The sequence below is a fragment of the Salvelinus alpinus genome, chromosome 8 (genome assembly GCF_045679555.1).
Source record: "Salvelinus alpinus chromosome 8, SLU_Salpinus.1, whole genome shotgun sequence".
In the NCBI taxonomy this organism is placed as follows: domain Eukaryota; kingdom Metazoa; phylum Chordata; class Actinopteri; order Salmoniformes; family Salmonidae; genus Salvelinus; species Salvelinus alpinus.
Genome location: NC_092093.1, coordinates 85835938 through 85856084, shown reverse-complemented (window position 1 = coordinate 85856084; position 20147 = coordinate 85835938). Strand labels below are relative to the sequence as shown.

At 41.4% G+C, this 20147-nt stretch overlaps 2 protein-coding genes across 2 annotated transcripts in view; both read right to left on the bottom strand.

Annotated features, from left to right (window-relative positions):
* Positions 1-3705: 3705 nt before the first annotated feature.
* On the bottom strand, positions 3706-8034 carry LOC139583812 (myb/SANT-like DNA-binding domain-containing protein 4). Its single transcript, XM_071415324.1, has 11 exons — positions 7014-8034; positions 6654-6724; positions 6390-6566; positions 6238-6299; positions 6069-6155; positions 5940-5981; positions 5698-5871; positions 5583-5618; positions 4930-5484; positions 4573-4684; positions 3706-4478 (listed from the first exon to the last, which is right to left on the bottom strand). The coding sequence occupies exons 1-8, from the start codon at positions 7169-7171 to the stop codon at positions 5583-5585; spliced, it is 807 nt and encodes a 268-aa protein (XP_071271425.1). The 5' UTR covers positions 7172-8034; the 3' UTR covers positions 3706-4478; positions 4573-4684; positions 4930-5484.
* A 137-nt stretch (positions 8035-8171) lies between these two features.
* The window catches only part of LOC139583811 (progressive ankylosis protein homolog), a 40467-nt gene continuing 28491 nt past the window's right edge, over positions 8172-20147 (bottom strand). Inside the window, exons 7-12 of the mRNA XM_071415323.1 lie at positions 19730-19822; positions 19491-19583; positions 12346-12475; positions 11902-12025; positions 8831-8930; positions 8172-8695 (exon numbers count right to left, since the gene is read on the bottom strand). Coding sequence (XP_071271424.1) covers positions 8585-8695; positions 8831-8930; positions 11902-12025; positions 12346-12475; positions 19491-19583; positions 19730-19822 — 651 coding nt within the window. The 3' untranslated portion in view covers positions 8172-8584. The remainder of the gene's footprint in view (positions 8696-8830; positions 8931-11901; positions 12026-12345; positions 12476-19490; positions 19584-19729; positions 19823-20147) is intronic.

Here is a 20147-nt window from a genome sequence, read left to right as displayed (position 1 = left end):
GTGTAAAGCTCGCCCCCATTGGACTCTGGAGCAGTGGAAACAAGTTCTCTGGAGTGATGAATCATGCTTCACCATCTGGCAGTCCAATCGACTTATCTGGGTTTGAGGGATGCCAGGAGAACGCTACCTGCCCCAATGCATAGTGCCAACTGTAAAGTTTGGTGGAGGAGGAATAATGGTTTGGGGTAGGCCCCTTTGTTCCAGTGAAGGGAAATCTTAACTCTATAGCATACAATGACATTCTAGACGATTCTGTGCTTGCAACTTTGTGCTAACAGTTTGGGGAAGGCCCTTTCCTGTTTCAGCATGACAATGTCCCAGTCCACAAAGCGAGGTCCATACAGAAATGGTTTGTTGAGATCGGTGTGGAAGATCTTGACTGGCCTGCACAGAGCCATGACCTGAACCCCATGTAACACCTTTGGGATGAATTGGAACACTGACTGCGAGCCAGGCCTAATCGGCCAACATCAGTGCAGGTCAGTCAGCAATGTTCCAACATCTAGTGGAAATCCTTCCGGGAAGAGGGAAGGCTGTTTTCCCAGCAAAGGGGAGACCAACTCCATATTAATGCCCATGATTTTGGAATGAGATTTTCGACAAGCAGGTGTCCACATACCTTTGGTCATGTAGTGTACATGCACTGCACACACACAGACAGGGGCATTGCCGTAGCCTCTTCAGAAAGTTGCAGGAAATAGGAATCACTGATGCATTCTGTTCTAATAATAAGCTTGGGTAAATATATTTTTTCTCTCCAATAAGTTCAATAGGCTTCATTAACTAGATTTCCAAATGTGTGACACATTTGATAGAGCTGAAAGTTCAAATTCTAATACCAGACAGTTTTCATGTTATAGTATCAGAAAAGTACACTGTGCAAAATTTAAGGCTGGTATTCAATCAGATCAAGTGTCAACCAGCGATACCAGACTCCCGGTGTTTTGACGACGTCAGAGGTGTAACCGCAATAGAGCTGTCAAATTGGTGAGCGGCTGCTCGTGTGGTCACGAAGCCACACCCTTTCCACTCAAGTTAGAAGTTCAAAACGAGGAATTGTAGGCCCCTCAAACTCAACTCTTGACCTCCAAACCAGGTCCCTTGCATTTTTTCATTGTTCCCCTCTAATCAGGGACAAATTTCAAATGGGTGTAATTAATTATCAGGTAGAAAAGAAAACCAGCTGGTTCCAGAACTCGTAAGGTAGTTTCCCAAATGTGTTTGTTCCCCTAACACTATACAACGTGCACCCGTTAGGGTCCCGAGGAGCGAGTTTGGGAAACCCTGTCGTAGGGTTAGAGTTGGAATACCCCTGGTGTTGCCTATATAGAAATAATGACCCTCAAATTAAAAAATAAATAATTAAACGTAATGAGGATTTCTATCAGCCTAATCGAGGCGTAGATTAGCCTACATCTCACATCCTAGTGTTCTGCATGGGATTTCTCTCTATGCGACTCCGTCTGCTATGTCCGCTTCAGGATAATGTGCGCTCGTGGATTTGACAGCTCGCAGTACCACCTCGACACGTCGAAACACCAGCTTTGTGGATTTAGGCTAAAGCGGATCTAATTGAACAGGCCCAGGGTCACACACACACACACAATAAGCTTCTCAGGTATTCCCGACCCCTCACTGTTAGTCAATACACACTTTTCAATACCCGTCACCAGTATAAAATACACTTGCCCAACTCAACAGGTCCATAAAAATGTCCCGGCATTAAGATCAAGTAACACATTGTTTCCCATGCTCCATTAGCAGTAACATGATGGAAGTTATTTAAATGTATGAACACTTTAGTGCATGGCTTGTCTGTACAGTGTGCGTTCCTCATCATGGCAGATCTACACTCTTATTGGCTGACTGTCCACACTCAAGGGGCCAATTAACCCTTTACATTCCTGGGAATTGTCCTATATGGATTAGTGCTTAATTTAAACGTTTCTTACAGAAGAAATCTGAAAATAATATGCGTAACCATTGTAGCAACTGAAAGGGATAGTTTGTAAATAATAGGAAAAATAAATAATGGGAAAATCGCTTCATACTCATCGCCAAACCCACTGGCTCTAGGTCATCTACAAGTCTTTGCTAGATAAAGCCCCGCCTTATCTCAGCTCACTGGTCACCATAGCACCACCCACCCGTAGCATGCACTCCAGCAGGTATATTTCAATGGTCAATCCCAAAGCCAACACCTCCTTTGGTCGCCTTTCCTTCCAGTTCTCTGCTGCCAATGACTGGAAAGAACTGCAAAAATCACTGAAGCTGGAGACTCATATCTCCCTCACTAGCTTTAAGCAGCTCACTGTACCTGTAAACAGCCCATCTATCTACCTCATCTCCATACTGTATTTATCTTGCTCCTTTGCACCCCAGTATCTCTACTTGCACATTCATCTTCTGCACATCTACCATTCCAGTGTTTAATTGCTATATTGTAATTACTTCACCACCATGGCCTATTTATTGCCTTAACTCCCCTCATTTGCACTCACTGTATATAGACTTTTTGTTTTCTTTTTTTCTACTGTATTATTGACTGTATGTTTTGTTTATTCCATGTGTAACTCTGTGTTGTATGTGTTGAATTGCTATGCTTTGTCTTGGACAGGTCACAGTTGCAAATGAAAACTTGTTCTCAACAAGTCCAAAAAGTCCACAACTGAATCCAAATAGTACATTTGATTTTGTGCATTTCACATTTACTGTACTTTTGCAGCACTTGTTGATCATGAAATAAAACAACTTGAATATATTCAGTAACAAGACTATTCCTGGAAAATGTGGGTTAGGTAGACCATAAGACAAAACAATTACAAGGGTTTGAGTGAGGACTAACTTGAGTCCATATCCCAGTTTATACCTGGTGCCAACATTGTATTTTGTCCTGATCTTGTCCACATTCTGATTGTGCCCACATTTTTAGACAGATGTAGATTATTAAAATACAGAGATCTGATTGTGACCAGGGGCCTGTTGCACAAAACTAGGATAAGGGATTAAGCCAGGATATCTTGGTGATCCTGGCTCAATTGATCCGTAATCCGGTTGCACTAAAGATGGATAGGGGGCAGGAGGATATGTTATGGTATAAATTACCATGGAGATTTATTCTGTGGAGCTAGCCTGCTCCAGACCAGGCTAAATTCCAGGATCTATTTAATCTCATCCCTAATGTCAGTCAGCAGTCACCACAAATGGAAACCAATAGTTATTTCACTGCTCACTATACATTGTTATCACATATAACTAGACCCACTGTTATTATTTAAACGTTTGTGATCATTAATTTCAATGATTTTGGATAAAAAATGATTTTTAGATGATGTTGCTATCATTAGATAATTAGATAACAGTTTCCCATAGACTATAAGGCTATATATAAAATGATAGAATATTAGGGCCACAGAGGGGAAAAAAACACAAGTCATAATATTGTAACCAGTTGTTTTAAAGGAGGACAGTTGTTAAAATGACAGATGTGGGGCATTTCGTGAAATTGTACTTCAGTATGGTTTCATAAACAAAGACATGCTGATGTGCCAGAATATTAAGTATCACATTGTCATAAGTATCAAAACTGTAAAAACAATATGTAGCTTTTCTGCAGAAAGAACCAGCCTCATAAATTTATGACTTTATCCTTTTTCTTCAGTGTGGCCCTAGTACTCTGTCATATAAACAAATACACATTCCATATGAATATAAAAACACAATGTGTAACATTATGTTCCTTTATTGAATAAGGACAAAACAAAGCAGGTAAACCATCAGCTCCTTTCGAAACTGAAGTCACAGTGACTCTACAAGATGGAAAGCACAGAATCCAAGCATATTATACAAAATGATACATACACATTCAAAGGTCTGTATATAACACACCCTGCATGTCTGCACACTAAAATAAATGCAGGACAAATCCATACACATCAACTGAACAGACAAATGAATGGATGCAGTAGCCTCCCTGCAGCCTTGTATTACACACAGTATACCGCACAAACATCATAAGAGGCCAAATTCGTCAAAAAACGAACCCAAAAAAACCCAAATTCCTCTGCCACCGCAGGACATATTTAACCAAAATTGAAAGCACACATACTAACTAAAATAATTCAACACATATTGGTCCCTCAGCAGCCGACCACTGTCGTCATCAGGGAAGATTGCCGGATTGTCCCAGTCCATGGCTGGTGGCACTCTGGGGGCCCTCTCCTTCCTCAGGCAGGCCACATTGTGGAGGACAGCACAAGCCACAGTAATATCACATGCCCTAACAGGGCTGACCCTTAATTTGTGAAGGCAGTGAAAGCGTGCCTTCAGGAGGCCAAAGGTCATTTCAACTCTGGCCCTGGTCTTGGCATGGGCATGGTTGTAGGCCTGCTGTGCTTCCTGGGGGTCTGTGAAAGGTGTCAGGAGAAAAGGCTGGCAGCCATACCCCCTGTCTCCCAGCAACACACCAGAGAATTCACCTGTCAACACAAAATCTCATCATTACTACCTCATAAACACAGTGATATTCTTGACACAGCCATGATGGTTATAAATAGGGGTTGTGTGGCTTACCTTGTGATAGGCACTGATAGATTTCAGAGGCCCGAAAGATTCTGGAGTCATGGACTGAGCCAGGCCATTTTGCCACAACATTGCTGATCACACAGTCAGCATTGCAGACCATCTGAAATCATAAGATGAGGAATATTACACCAATCAATGCACATCACTGGCAATGCAGAGTGTTCGTCAATGGACAATATCAAAAAGTTATGTTCACCTGAACATTAATGCTGTGAAAGGAGGGGGCTTTTATCCTTATGTGTGTGCAGTCCACTGCACCAATGACATTGGGGAAACCTGTCACAAAAAGTAATGAGTATCCTACTATGTGTTAACAGTTGTCCTGTAATTTGTAGATCCTCTTACCTGCAATCCTATAGAACTCCTCTTTGATGTCACAGAGTCTTCTGTGGCCAGGGAAGGAGATGAAGACATCTGCTAATGCTTTGATAGCCAGACACACACTCCTTATTGTGCGGCAAATTGTGGCCTTGTTCAGCTGTTCTGCATCCCCCACTGAGTACAGGAAGGCTCCACTAGCAAAAAAGCGCAAGGCCACACAAACCATTTGCTCCACACTCAGTGCATGGCTCCGTGCAGTGCGGTGCTTAATCCTGGGACCCAGTAGTCTGCATAGATACCTGATGCCATCTGCAGAAAACCTGTATCTTTCATATAGATGGTCATCAGGGAAGGCCAGTGGGTCCAACCGGTCCCTGAAGACCCTTTCTCGCCTGAAGGCTCTCCTCAGCACAAGTGCTTCTTCATCCACCACATCTCGCACGAATGGGCATGCCATTGTCAGAGCAGAAAGGAACACACAATTTTGGGCCTTCATATAGGCTAGTGGCCACACCTGGTGCTGGGGGGGTGGGCAAAAGAGGGCGATGCCTTATAACGATGACTTGGTTGTACTGATTGCTGGGAAAATAAAAAAAACCTTAGAAAGATGCCACCGTCCTGTGTGCTCACAATAAGAGCTCATATGTCATGGCTCACTTGACTTTACGAGAATATACCTAATTTTTATTTTGAGCTGTGTCATCTTCTTGGAGCTGGGGGAGGAAAGAAAAATAATGAATAATACATTTGTGTTACAGTTAGCATACAGTGTACATTGAAGGCATATCTCACCTCCCTCTCAAGTTTTTTTATTTCAAGGTCCAGTTTCCTAATTGTCCTCTTTTTTATTTCGGACTCCAGTGCAAGATTTTCCATCTTTTTCTTCTTGTACTGAATGTCTATGTCTGCCAGTTCTATTTGGCGCCGGAGGTGGTTGCCATACAACTTTCTGATAGCTTGTGAGCTCTGTGAACACAATACAATTAGCGCAGCTGGAATTTGGCAGGATGTGGTGTCCTTTTATTAATACGCACTATGTTGCCAGGCTGGTTTTCCCACTGTATAGCATCTGGGTCCTGTAAAAGAAATTCGATTTTTTGATTTTGATGAGGACTCCTCACCATTGTAGAGTAAATAGTACTTTCACAGTCTTAACATGATACCTCATGCCTTCTGGAATCCAGAGAGATGGTCTCCTCCTCATCATCGTCTCCATCATGTGCTGTTGCTGCTGCACTGGGGCCTTCACCCTATCACATTTAATCGGATTCATATTGAAGCTAGTAGACAAGACATGCCAGGCCTACAGTATGCCTTTGATGGAGTACTCACTGGATCAGCATTGTCTGGTGCTTGTGCTGGTGGCTCTAACAGGAACACAGTGCTGCCAGACACTGCAAGGCAATAGGTAAACCAAAGTCAGACAGTCCAAATTGATTCAATATGAATGTGGTTGTATCCCATGTAGAGATGGAAGGACATACCTTGAATGAAGCGGGTGGCATCTTGGGAGGAACCTATGCTCGTCTCTTTCCCCCCAGGGATCCCCTCTAAGACGGGCCTGCCTTTATTTAGCTCCAAGGCCATGTCCTCTGCTGGGGTAAGGTCAGCCTTTGGTGACCCACCACCCGTGCCTTGTCTGTGGGTATTCTTTTTCACTGCTAAAACAGTACAGACAATGTGTGAGCAGGCACCTTCTGGGTACAATATATGCTTGTGCTTTGTTAAATATTAGTCAGGGACCATACCATTCTGCAGAATGTTCTTGTATTTGATTTTGACCTGCTGCCATGTCCGTTTTGGCCCGTTCATGTTTAATCTACACACACACACACACACACACACATTTAATGGAGTCACACTGCAAAAAATTACTTGGTATTTTTGTCTTGTTTTCAGTAAAAATATCAAAAAATGTATCATAGCTTTATACAGTGTGATGGAGTTACTTTACACAATTTCACTCATATCTGCAGTGCATTTCAATTAAAAATTTAACCGTTTCATAATTACAGTACAACTGCATTTTTGGAGATGTGAATTAAATATTTGAATTGTAATTGTGATGTTTCAGCGGAGCGGTGAGTGTGTAATTGTGCACTACTTACGCATTCAGGCGGTCTGCAATACTTTGCCACGCTTTTTCTCTTTGCTTTATCACTGTGGCGGTGTTGCCTTTCTTCTTAATTATATCTTTTACCTCCTCGTATGCCTCCATGAGGATTTGTGCTTCCGACGGGGAAAAGTACGCGGCTCTAGTTGCCATGGTAAATCAGTTAATCTGTGATCTGTGGCGGGGTCTATTTGAGTGAGCCGTGAGCGCGCACCTATCCAGGATTGGTTTCACCTGGCTTAATGAATCCGTGTCTGCTCATCCTGGCTTGGTCTTTGTGCAACCAATTAAGCCTGGACGCACATGTTTTGGCTTCATTGAGCTCAGCTGAGTCATTTATCCCGGATGTCTTAATTCTACTTTTGTGCAACAGGCCCCAGATCTTAAAAGTGTAAACAGACAAGATCAAGACATCAGGTCAAGATCATGACGAAGGACATTTTGGCGACAGGTATAAATTAGGCTCAAGTGGCCACTCCTTTCCAAAGTGTGCACAGCAATTTCAATGCCCATTAATGACTAAGGCTGCGTTTTCACAGGCAGCTCAATTCTGAAATGTTTCCACTGATTGGTCTTTTGACCAATCACATCAGTTATTTTCTTTTTCCACAGCTGATCTCAGAATTGGGATGACTTAACGCAGCCAAAGAAGTCTTCAACAATAAGGTACTTTTAGTTCTCCTAGCTGTGCCGTTGAGGAACTAGAGCAAGCACACCTGCAATTGTTTTGTTTGGAACAACCCTGCATCCCCGCCATCACACAATTACTGTTGTTCACGCAATCCAAAAACAGTCCATAAATCGCAATCTGGGTGAGGTGGGCATGATTTGAAAGCTTGTTCTATTGCCAAAATGACGAGCTAAGTTATAAAACACGCCGTTACAGTGTTAGGCTTTTACAAGGCAATTCGGAGAAACAGATGGTAATTTCAGTGAGCATAGAAAGAGTCATGAGTGCATTCGGGTTCAAGTGCAGCAGCAAATTTTCTTCACAATAAACAAACAGGCTCATTCTGTTCAGAACAACCCAGAGTATGGCACAGTGTCATCTTGTAACTGTACGTCAAACAGTGATCATAAACGTTGACACTGTATATTACATACGTTTTATGATTTGGAAATGTGAAGTGCAAATTTGGACATCAAATGCTGGTTTGACATCAAAGCGGCATTTATTATAATCTCATCTTTCAAAATATAGTCATCTTTTTCATTTAAAGCATTCTCAGACAGAAATTGCAAGAGTTGCCCAATTATCAGGAGGGATGGGGGAAACTTCTTGTCGCATAGGGTGCTCAAGTTCAGAATGGCTGTCAGTCAAAACCCATACAGCGCTGTGACATCATATAGCATGTTACTGTACAGCCACAACATTCCAATTTAGGCTCTTATTAGTGCCCAAATCTACACTTTTCAACCAGTATATGAGTATGAGTGTAAGGGTTAAGGACTGTGTGATCCTTTCAGTTGTTCTCGCAGGTCCGGTATTAGGACCAACCCACTGGAATTCCCTTTCTCTGTGGCTTTCAGCTCCATTTTCTCCTGTCCCTTTCCCTCCGAGTGCCTCTACTCATGTTCCTCTTCCTCGATGGCGTCCTTCTGAGTTCTGGAATACACCTCACTCGGCGGAACAGACTCCTCTCCCTCCACCAGCTTGCTGGCCATCTCATAGTTTTTCTGTGCAAAAGAAGTGGAGATCGAAAGAAAGGAGAGAGACATGAAAGGAATGAAGAGCAATATAGAGTGATTTTGTACTTCACTGTGACTATACAGTTTCTTACTCTCCTTTTGCCTTTAGGGATGGGACTTCACCTGTTTTTGATAGACATAGCAGGCAGCTAGGGCCACCATGATAGACTCCCCTACGAAACCAGCCAACAAGGAACCAACCCCGAGAGTAGCCCCGTGGACACTGAAACACAAACCCAAATTCATTAACACTGGAACCACTGACCAGTAGAGATCAGTAGAGATCAGGATACACAGTAGGCCTATGTGGTACAGGCTTACCATTTGTCAATACATTTTGAGGATCCATAGACTAAAATAAGACACTTAAAACTTCTTGCCACTATAGGGGGTGCTGTTTCGCATTAGCATAATTTGCTCAACAGATTAAACGGCTTCCTAATAAATTCTTGCTCGTACAATATGCATATTATTGTTATTATTGGATAGAAAACACTCTAGTTTCTATAGCCGTTGGAATTTTGTCTCTGAGTGGTACAGAACTCAATCTACAGCACTTTTCATGATAGGGAGTCAGATTTCAGACATCCTGGCCCCTGATCTGGAGTCAGTTTAAAGGTCCCTGTAAATGCTATGGAGAAACAGACACTTCTTACGTCTTCCCCTGGATGTCAGTACGTGATGACGCTTTGAATGGAGTCGATTGCGCAATCAGGGGCTGCATAAAAGAGCAAATACCGGAAGTAGCATCCCTTTGCTGCCTGCGCCTTGCGCACGGAGGACGTCGGACTCGCCTCCTTCCAAGCGTTTGTTTAGCCAGTAATATTTCTCTGGTCATGTTTTTACTCGTTAGAGGTGTTAAAAACATCATAAGGTAGTTAATTTAAACCGTTTTATAGCAATTTATATCCGTTTAGTGCGATTTTGACCCATTTATTTCTGAGGCACTTTGAACAGCTGGGCACGTTTCCAGTTCATGCCGAACGTTAGTGGGCATTTCCACATGGCAAGAGGACAGCTTTCGACCAAAAGACGATTAGACCCAAGAAAGGATTCTTTGCCCAAGATTCTGATGGAAGAACAGCTCACAGTAAGAACAATTTATGATGATAAATCGTGTTTCTGTCGAAAAATGTTAAACGCTTATGTCGCCATTTTGTTTTGTATAGCTTCGCTTGGCGCAACCTGTATTGAAAAGTAAGGATAATTTAAAAAATGTAAATCAGCGATTGCATTAAGAACTAATTTGTCTTTCGATTCCTGTCAACCCTGTATTTTTTAGTCAAGTATATGATTAGCTTTTGATTAAACTAGATCACTAAAAGATGGCGACCGACATTTCCAGGCTTGTTTTGCTACTATTTTCATTGTATAACCACGGTTTTTTATGGCTAAATATGCACATTTTCGAACAAACTCTATATGTATGTTGTAAAATTATGTTACTGGAGTGTCATCGGAAGAATTCTGAGAAGGTTAGTGAAAAAATTAATATATTTTGGCGATGATAACGATATCGCTCTCTTTAGCTTGAATTCATGCTGGGGTAACGTTTGCATATGTGGTATGCTAATATAACGATTTATTGTGTTTTCGCCGTAAAACACTTAGAAAATCTGAAACATTGTCTGAATTCACAAGATCTGTGTCTTTCCAATGCTATGCTTTGTCTATTTTTAAGAAATGTTTTATGATGAGTAAATTGGTAATACACGTTGCTCTCTGTAGTAATTCTAGTCGCTTTGGTGAGATTTGTGATGGTGGCTGCAATGGCAAACTATGATTTATACCTGAAATATGCACATTTTCTAACAAAACCTATCCTATACCATAAATATGTTATCAGACTGTCATCTGATGAGGTTTTTTCTTGGTTAGTGGCTATCAATATCTTAGTTTAGCCGAATTGGTGATAGCTACTGGTGGAGAGAAAAAATGGTGGACAAAGAAATTGTGTATTTTGCTAACGTGTTTAGCTAATAGATTTACATATTGTGTCTTCCCTGTAAAACATTTTAAAAATCTGAAATGGTGGCTTTATTCACAAGATCTGTATCTTTCATTAGGTGTCTTGGACTTGTGATTTAATGATATTTAGATGCTACTATTTAATTGTGACGCTATGCTAGCGATGCTAATCAGTGTGGGGGGGGGTGGGGGGTGATCCCGGATCCGGGGTTGAGGCTCGTTAGAGGTTAACCCTTCCTCAAAAACAAAAACAAAGCAGCCATTTAGTTGTAGGTCTATTATAGTGTGTGGCGAGCGAAAAATGTGCGAGCGGGTTCCCGGAAGAACATGAGTCATCTGAGATGTCTTGTCGTGAAATAGCCTGACATCTGGCACAGATGGATATTGTTGGTTGGGTAAAGATAAAAAGGATTTTCCACTCGTGAGTCTTCGCTATAGCAGCAGGTCTGGTCTACTTGCTTCCACTTGTCAGTCCAGATGAAAGGTGTTGCTAAGCGAAGGACTAAATGTCATCTCTATATGGCCAGTCTTTATGGTGACGTATATAACAATACATTTTTATTTGTAACTCACTAATATTTTTGCGGAATAAGTGCAGATGCAGTTTGCCCACAGAGAAACAACCATCTTGAAGTGACAGTTTTCTGGTGCGTACGTTTCAGATATAAAAATGGCTTTGCGAGAAACGGCAGTAACATATTCACTTAGATTTACGGATAAGGTAGAGTAAAATAAGGGCAGCTAGTATTGCAAATGGGTCAAATTCTGGTGGCATAGCTCATAAATTCATGTTTTGATAACCTTATGCCTTATGTTTAATTCAAAACCATGCACAAGGAACCGGTATAAAGATTTAATGTGTATCAATACAAAAAAAACTGCAGAGAATCCATTATTGCGTACCTCACAATGAATTTGCACAGACTGCATTTGATGGTAGGTGATGCAGTGAATGGTGATCCTTTACATTGTCCCGATTTAAAAACTCACCTCTGAAATACATTTCTATGAATATTTGCTCATCATGAAACAGGGCGCAGCTCTTCAACTGTCAGATTGAAGTCCAATCAAAATGACACTGAGCAAAGTTTGCCGAATTCAAAATGAACCATCTTTAGAATAGAACATCATGTGTCATATTAGTCAAAAGTAATGCACTAATAAAGGGAATAGGGTGCCATTTGGGACACAGAGGCTGGTCTGTGTCCACTGAATTGTCCACCTACCCAATAGAAGGCAACACGACCAGGCTGGTGATGAGGACGATGATGCGGAGCACAGAGCTGGGGGCCAGCACAAAGGTCATCTTCAGGGTCATGAACCAACCGGTCAGGTGGGACCGGACTATAACTACACACACACACACAGGGGAAGTCAGTGGAAACATTACATCCCAGACACAATGCTCTCAGCTAAACCATGGCTCATTGCTGTTCACACAGACAAGAGAGGAACAAAACACTGCATTTTGGGACTAATCATCATGGTCAAAAATTCCAGCAGATATTTCCTGTTAAAACAACTTTGTTAAAAAAATGTGTATTTAACCTATGTGGCCCGTCGGGAATCAAACCCACAACTCTAGTGTTGCAACCACTACGCTCCAGCCAACTGCTCAAGAGGCATAGGGAGTGTTTTAATGCTGAAATAAGAAGAGCGGTTCTTCTTACCTGGCAGAGGGAAGAAGGAGATTATCCTCAGTGGAAGAACACAGAGGTCCGCGAAGGCCAAGTCCAACCCAATCACATTCACCAGGATCATTTCCGAGATGTGAGGGGTCCAGAACACCATGAAGCAGAGCTGTCCAAAGTTTAACAAAACAGAGGTGGTCAGTACATCACACACAGCTGGGCAAATAAACAGAGTAATTTAACTTGGTGTTAAGCACACACACAACAAAGTTGGTCAACCTTGCCAAAACCATGCCTCATTAGAATTTACTAGATCGTTAAAGCGGTAATCAGCAGCTATAACAATAATAAAGCGTCCTCCCCACCCATTTTTCAGTAAAAAGCTGAAGGATGGGGCTGGGTTAAAACAGGTTAAAACTGTTTTAAAACAGTTTTAACCCTGTTTTAAAAGGTTATATAGTGTTTGATTACATTTATTTGTTTACAAACATTGGAATAAAACAAGCTTATATTTTGGGTTCTGATGAGGTACGACAACTAAGCTCATGAGGCATTTATAAATCCAAAAATGTAGGTAGCAACTGCATATTTCCCCTTTAAGGCGAGTGGTTTCGTTTCACTGTGGTCCCTTAGAAGTTAACACAAGCCAGACGTGTGACCGAAGTCATTCAAATTGTGGTAGCAATGTACTGTAGATACAGTATATAACAATATTGCAAATCAACTTATAAACCATCTGTAGCGCTCATCAGGTTCTGGTTAAAAAACATTGTATTGTCAAAGAAAATGTAGCAGTGTAGTCGTGCTGAATACCATCAGATGTTTATCTAGTTGTTGATAGTCAGTCACCTGTCATACTCTCTACACAAATAGAATGGTCATTTTGAGTCAATGAATCAGTGGTTTTCCTCCCTTTTTCGCCAGACTTCCTTACTCAGTCTAAATCTTTAAACACCATCTAGGGGGGGGGGGGGGGTAGATACCTAGTGTGTCTTCCGCATTTAACCCAACCCCTCTGAATCAGAGAGATGCGGGGGGGCTGTCATAATCGACATCCACGTCTTTGGCGCCCGGTGTTTCTTGTGCACCGTTATTCATCTTGTCCGCTCTGTGCTGTTCTCCGTTGTCTGTCCCTCGGAGTCAGACGCAAATCAGAGAAAGTCCTGGCCTGTCAGACAGGCGTTGCCCGAGTTTTCATCAAGCCCTTAGGCCACGCCTATCTGACCCAACGTGTTGTGTGCTGCCAGGCATGAGCCCACATCCCACTTGTTCAAAAAAACTGGAATGCCACTTCTTTCTTGGGTTCCAAGACCTAATTTTGGCCACAAACTTCAAACCAGTTTCTTACTATTCCCATTTCCACCCTACAGGGGTTAAAGCAAAACAAAATCCCATGATTGATTTCAGATCGATTGTCTGTGGGGCCCAGTTATCCTCCCCTGTAATGTAAAAAAGTACTGACCACCATGATTAGGGAAAGACGATAATTTTGTACATAGTTCTACAGTTTCCATGGTGCCCTAGCAGGCTAAGCGGAGAGCTCCTGTATATTTGGTAAATATTTTTGTCATCAATTCATTTTGGTTTTAAGAATGAATAGTTAATATAGCTAATTCATATCTAGCTAGCTAACATTAGCTGGCGATCTGTTTTGATTCGAGTTCCAGCCAATGTCCAGCGGTTGAGGATGGAGAGAACCAGATGGGATGGAGAGAAGCCGAAAGCAAGATGGCAGAGGTGTGCGGTGATGAGGATCGTAGGGCTCTTGAATTATTATTGAAATGTGGTGTGCTTTCTGGCGCCACGTAACTGCTGCAGTGTCATCCAAGTGGCTGCTTCATTTTGGTAGTAGTGAAGGAATAGTTAAATAGCTAGCTACCTACTACAGAGTCCATGGGCTACAGTGGCTTAGCTCAGATTACAGAAAATACAAACAGTGAGACACCTTGATGAGCTACCTGCCTGCCTCTGGCCTCTCTCTCCCTGCTTGACCACCTCCCTCAGATGATCACTCAAGCCATGAACTTTCTCATGACTGTCCATCATGAAGTTTTTGTTTTTCTTAATTACATGTCTTTTTTTGTGCTTTCAAAGCTGCCAACTTTTGATAAAAACTTGGAGTGAGATTCGCTATGTGAAATGAATTGCCCTCTGGCACAACCTCGGGAGACTAATTTCTACGTATTTTGACATGGCTTAGGCCCATGACCAGGGTGGAACATTTTTAAATAAAACCCCAGATCATGTGGATTGAGGATGCTTTGAACATTAAAATGAACACTCAAAATTCGTCAACTTTGTTAATGTCAGAATTTTGTGGGATTACATTTAATGTATGATAATTTGTTTTGTGTGGTTTGACACTTTATTCAGAAAGTAATTAGATAGGCAAACGGTAGAAACATTGGAAGTAGGGATTGATCCCTATTCTCGAGTGAAAAGTTATATGCAACATCTGCCGGGGAGTGTTACCACTACACCAAGTCGCCGCACAGGCCATTTTTATATTAATGGTTGATGGCAGTGGGTAACCAAATCATATATTGCAGTCTTCTTGTCCATAGACTGCTTTCAAGGTAAGGACAGAAACATTTCGTATTTTGTCATTTGGGTGAACTCTTTAAAACAGGGCTAATTTCTGAAAATCACTAGTTGAAGATCCTTGCCATCTTACTCTACATAGAAAAAATAGGATGCGTTTGAGTTGAGTCCCCCTACCATCTCATATAATTCATTTAAGACAAGTATGCATATCAGATTTCAAATATGTGATTACACTGGCAAAATTGAGAAGTGGAATAATAAAATAATTGTGGGTAATAACTGTTGTGTTCTTAAATGACAAGCACAATAATTACCCTATATTTTAGCCCATTAAGACTGATTGTCCCACTGATCAGACTAAATAAAGTAAAAAGAGATAAAATATGTTAGACAAGTTTACATAAATATGCCCCAACACCCCAACCAAATTATTTTTTCTATGTATTTACTGTCCCCCCCTCTAGAATCAAAACTCACACTTTTGGGTTCACAATCTGTTTGACAAAATCAGGTCACCCTACCAAACTTCCCTGCTAAAACATACTGTAGGTCTGTCTGCTGCCGCCATGTCTTTGTCACAGCCTAAATACCAAATCACCAAATGAGGGGACTAAGGCAAGTAGGGATTAAATTGCCTTCACATGCTGTCAAAAGGCTGCATTCTGCAATCGGGGGGGGGGGGGGGGGGGGGGTAGATACCTAGTGTGTCTTCCGCATTTAACCCAACCCCTCTGAATCAGAGAGATGCGGGGGGGCTGTCATAATCGACATCCACGTCTTTGGCGCCCGGTGTTTCTTGTGCACCGTTATTCATCTTGTCCGCTCTGTGCTGTTCTCCGTTGTCTGTCCCTCGGAGTCAGACGCAAATCAGAGAAAGTCCTGGCCTGTGGTCTGTCAGACAGGCGTTGCCCGAGTTTTCATCAAGCCCTTAGGCCACGCCTATCTGACCCAACGTGTTGTGTGCTGCCAGGCATGAGCCCACATCCCACTTGTTCAAAAACTGGAATGCCACTTCTTTCTTGGGTTCCAAGACCTAATTTTGGCCACAAACTTCAAACCAGTTTCTTACTATTCCCATTTCCACCCTACAGGGGTTAAAGCAAAACAAAATCCCATGATTGATTTCAGATCGATTGTCTGTGGGGCCCAGTTATCCTCCCCTGTAATGTAAAAAAGTACTGACCACCATGATTAGGGAAAGACGATAATTTTGTACATAGTTCTACAGTTTCCATGGTGCCCTAGCAGGCTAAGCGGAGAGCTCCTGTATATTTGGTAAATATTTTTGTCATCAATTCATTTTGGTTTTAAGAATGAATAGTTAATATAGCTAATTCATATCTAGCTAGCTAACATTAGCTGGCGATCTGTTTTGATTCGAGTTCCAGCCAATGTCCAGCGGTTGAGGATGGAGAGAACCAGATGGGATGGAGAGAAGCCGAAAGCAAGATGGCAGAGGTGTGCGGTGATGAGGATCGTAGGGCTCTTGAATTATTATTGAAATGTGGTGTGCTTTCTGGCGCCACGTAACTGCTGCAGTGTCATCCAAGTGGCTGCTTCATTTTGGTAGTAGTGAAGGAATAGTTAAATAGCTAGCTACCTACTACAGAGTCCATGGGCTACAGTGGCTTAGCTCAGATTACAGAAAATACAAACAGTGAGACACCTTGATGAGCTACCTGCCTGCCTCTGGCCTCTCTCTCCCTGCTTGACCATGAACTTTCTCATGACTGTCCATCATGAAGTTTTTGTTTTTCTTAATTACATGTCTTTTTTTGTGCTTTCAAAGCTGCCAACTTTTGATAAAAACTTGGAGTGAGATTCGCTATGTGAAATGAATTGCCCTCTGGCACAACCTCGGGAGACTAATTTCTACGTATTTTGACATGGCTTAGGCCCATGACCAGGGTGGAACATTTTTAAATAAAACCCCAGATCATGTGGATTGAGGATGCTTTGAACATTAAAATGAACACTCAAAATTCGTCAACTTTGTTAATGTCAGAATTTTGTGGGATTACATTTAATGTATGATAATTTGTTTTGTGTGGTTTGACACTTTATTCAGAAAGTAATTAGATAGGCAAACGGTAGAAACATTGGAAGTAGGGATTGATCCCTATTCTCGAGTGAAAAGTTATATGCAACATCTGCCGGGGAGTGTTACCACTACACCAAGTCGCCGCACAGGCCATTTTTATATTAATGGTTGATGGCAGTGGGTAACCAAATCATATATTGCAGTCTTCTTGTCCATAGACTGCTTTCAAGGTAAGGACAGAAACATTTCGTATTTTGTCATTTGGGTGAACTCTTTAAAACAGGGCTAATTTCTGAAAATCACTAGTTGAAGATCCTTGCCATCTTACTCTACATAGACAAAATAGGATGCGTTTGAGTTGAGTCCCCCTACCATCTCATATAATTCATTTAAGACAAGTATGCATATCAGATTTCAAATATGTGATTACACTGGCAAAATTGAGAAGTGGAATAATAAAATAATTGTGGGTAATAACTGTTGTGTTCTTAAATGACAAGCACAATAATTACCCTATATTTTAGCCCATTAAGACTGATTGTCCCACTGATCAGACTAAATAAAGTAAAAAGAGATAAAATATGTTAGACAAGTTTACATAAATATGCCCCAACACCCCAACCAAATTATTTTTTCTATGTATGTACTGTCCCCCCCTCTAGAATCAAAACTCACACTTTTGGGTTCACAATCTGTTTGACAAAATCAGGTCACCCTACCAAACTTCCCTGCTAAAACATACTGTAGGTCTGTCTGCTGCCGCCATGTCTTTGTCACAGCCTAAATACCAAATCACCAAATGAGGCGACTAAGGCAAGTAGGGATTAAATTGCCTTCACATGCTGTCAAAAGGCTGCATTCTGCAATCGGGACGGGTATAAAGACAACCTAATTTTGTTGACAACATTGTACATAAAGTAGCGCTACAGTACTGCTCTATTTACAGTTTTATAAACTCAGAGAACGTCTTGCTCTCTTTAAAACGTGCATCCAATCCCCTTGGTCCCATTACATAACTATACCAATCATATGCTTCAAATGTGCCGCAGCTCACAGTGCTGTGGCAAGATAAGACCACTCATGTTAAATTGCAGGCGCAGACGCTGCAATATCAAAACGATTTTGGAGCATAGTTGAAAAGTTAACACGTAGAGTACACAAATGGACTAATTAGAAAAATAAAAGCAGTAGTTTTCAATGTGCGAGACATACGAGGTGTGAGGGAGTGAGAAGAGGGTCCAAATGCATCTCACAGCCAATGCGTGAGAGTTGGCAGCTCTGTGCTTTGAATGAAAAGCTCTGTAGAAGTTGAATTATTATGATTATTATTCTAACTGCAAGTTTCACCAATTCCAGTCCTTTTTAAATTGTAAATTAAAACATTTAAAAGTGAAAAACCAGACGGTTTATGACAGGGCATAACTAAACTCAGTAGGTGGCCCTCACATTTCCACCGGTCTAATGTCCATTGCTCGTGTTTCTTGGCCCAAGCAAGTCTACATATTGGTGTCCTTTAGTAGTGGTTTCTTTTCAGCAATTCCACCATGAAGGCCTGATTCATGCAGTCTCCTCTGAACAGTTGATGTTGAGATGTGTCTTACTTGAACTCTGAAGCATTTATTTGGGCTGCAATTTCTGAGGCTGGTAACTCTAATGAACTTATCCACTGCAGCAGAGGTAACTCTTGGTCTTCCTTTCCTGTGGCGGTCCTCATGAGAGCCAGTTTCATCATAGCGCTTCATGTTTTTTGCGACTGCACTTGAAGAAACTTTCAAAGTTCTTGCCATTTTCCGGATTGACTGACCTTCATGTCTTAAAGTAATGGACTATCATTTCTCTTTGCTTATTCGAGCTGTTCTTGCCATAATATGGACGTGGTCTTTCACCAAATAGCGCCATCTTCTGTATACCAATCCTACCTTGTCACAACACAACTGATTGGCTGAAACGCATTAAGGGAAAAAATTACACAAAATAACTTAACAATGCACACCTGTTAATTGATATGCATTCCAGGTGACTACCTCATTAAGCTGGTTGAGAGAATGGCAAGAGTTCAAAGATGTCAACGAGGCAAAGTGTGGCTACTTTGAAGAATCTCAAATGATTCCATGTGTTATTTCATAGTTTTGATGTCTTCACTATTATTCTACAATGTAGAAAATAGTAAAAATAAAGAAACACCCTGGAATGAGTAGGTGTTCCCAAACTTTTGACTGGTACTGTATATCCATCCATCCATGGCAATGTGCTAATCTATCAGATGTGCCAGCTTTGCCTTCCTCCTTTTCTCACAATCGTTTTCCGCTAGGACCAAAAAAGTAGGCTATAGTTCAGGAAATTAATAAGTAAGACACCGGATGTTATGTAAGAAGCATTGACAGAGGTAGAAATGTCAAGCATTTGTCAGTGCAGGAATCTTAAGGGACGATTTGCTCTGTTCAACCTGTTTTGGCTCTGAATTCTATACTCAGACTTCTTTTTTTTTTTCTGTAGAGTTGGTATACTTCCCAATATAATTTGATTCTGTGACTTATCAAAATACAGTATTGGAATAAAAACAGATCCATACATCCTTCCATCTATAGATCCTTCTTACCGTAAGTGATAGTGCCAAACAACAGGCTGTAAACTTTTTGATATGCGTCTTTGTAACCGGTGTGTCAGAAGTAAGCTTATTGCTGGGATTGGTCTGTTGGAGAAGAGAACAGTATCATTATTGGGGAATAAAGGAAGCCAATACAAGTCACCTGTACTCATTTAAATCTGATGATATTTACTATGTTGTGATCTGCAACAAGAGGCTATTCTTAGACTGTGGATGAGGTCTTGGTTTACCTTGTCGAAAGCAGGATAGATGGCCCTCAGTTCGGTCAGCCAGCCGTATGGCAAGTGACCCACAGGATAGGTGGCAGTGAGGACAGCCACAGCCTGGCCAAGCAAAGAGAGAGACAGAGAAGTCATTAGGACTCATATTTCATTTCCTTTTTAAACAGCTTACAGTAATGTAGAAAAGTTGTTAAAACACAACTGTGAGCCAAAGCCTGTCAGCAAAGACAATTATGAATATGTGCTAAGTTGGTAATCACATGTGGATTTTCCCATAACTATCAAATCAAATGTTATTTGTCACATGCTTGGTCAACAACAGGTGTAGATAAACAGTGAAATGCTTACTTACGGGTCCTTTTCCAAATATGCAGAGTTAAAGATAAAATAAATAGCAAGTGACACAAGGAATAAATACACATAGAAT

Coding starts and splice junctions, on each gene's coding strand:
- LOC139583812 (XM_071415324.1), bottom strand. CDS start 7,171: ATGGCAACTAGAGCCGCGTACTTTTCCCCGTCGGAAGCACAAATCCTC. Junction 5,872..5,939: donor AAAACCAGCCTGGCAACATA/GTGCGTATTAAT, acceptor TTGTGTTCACAG/AGCTCACAAGCTATCAGAAA. Junction 5,619..5,697: donor TAAAAAAACTTGAGAGGGAG/GTGAGATATGCC, acceptor TTCCTCCCCCAG/CTCCAAGAAGATGACACAGC.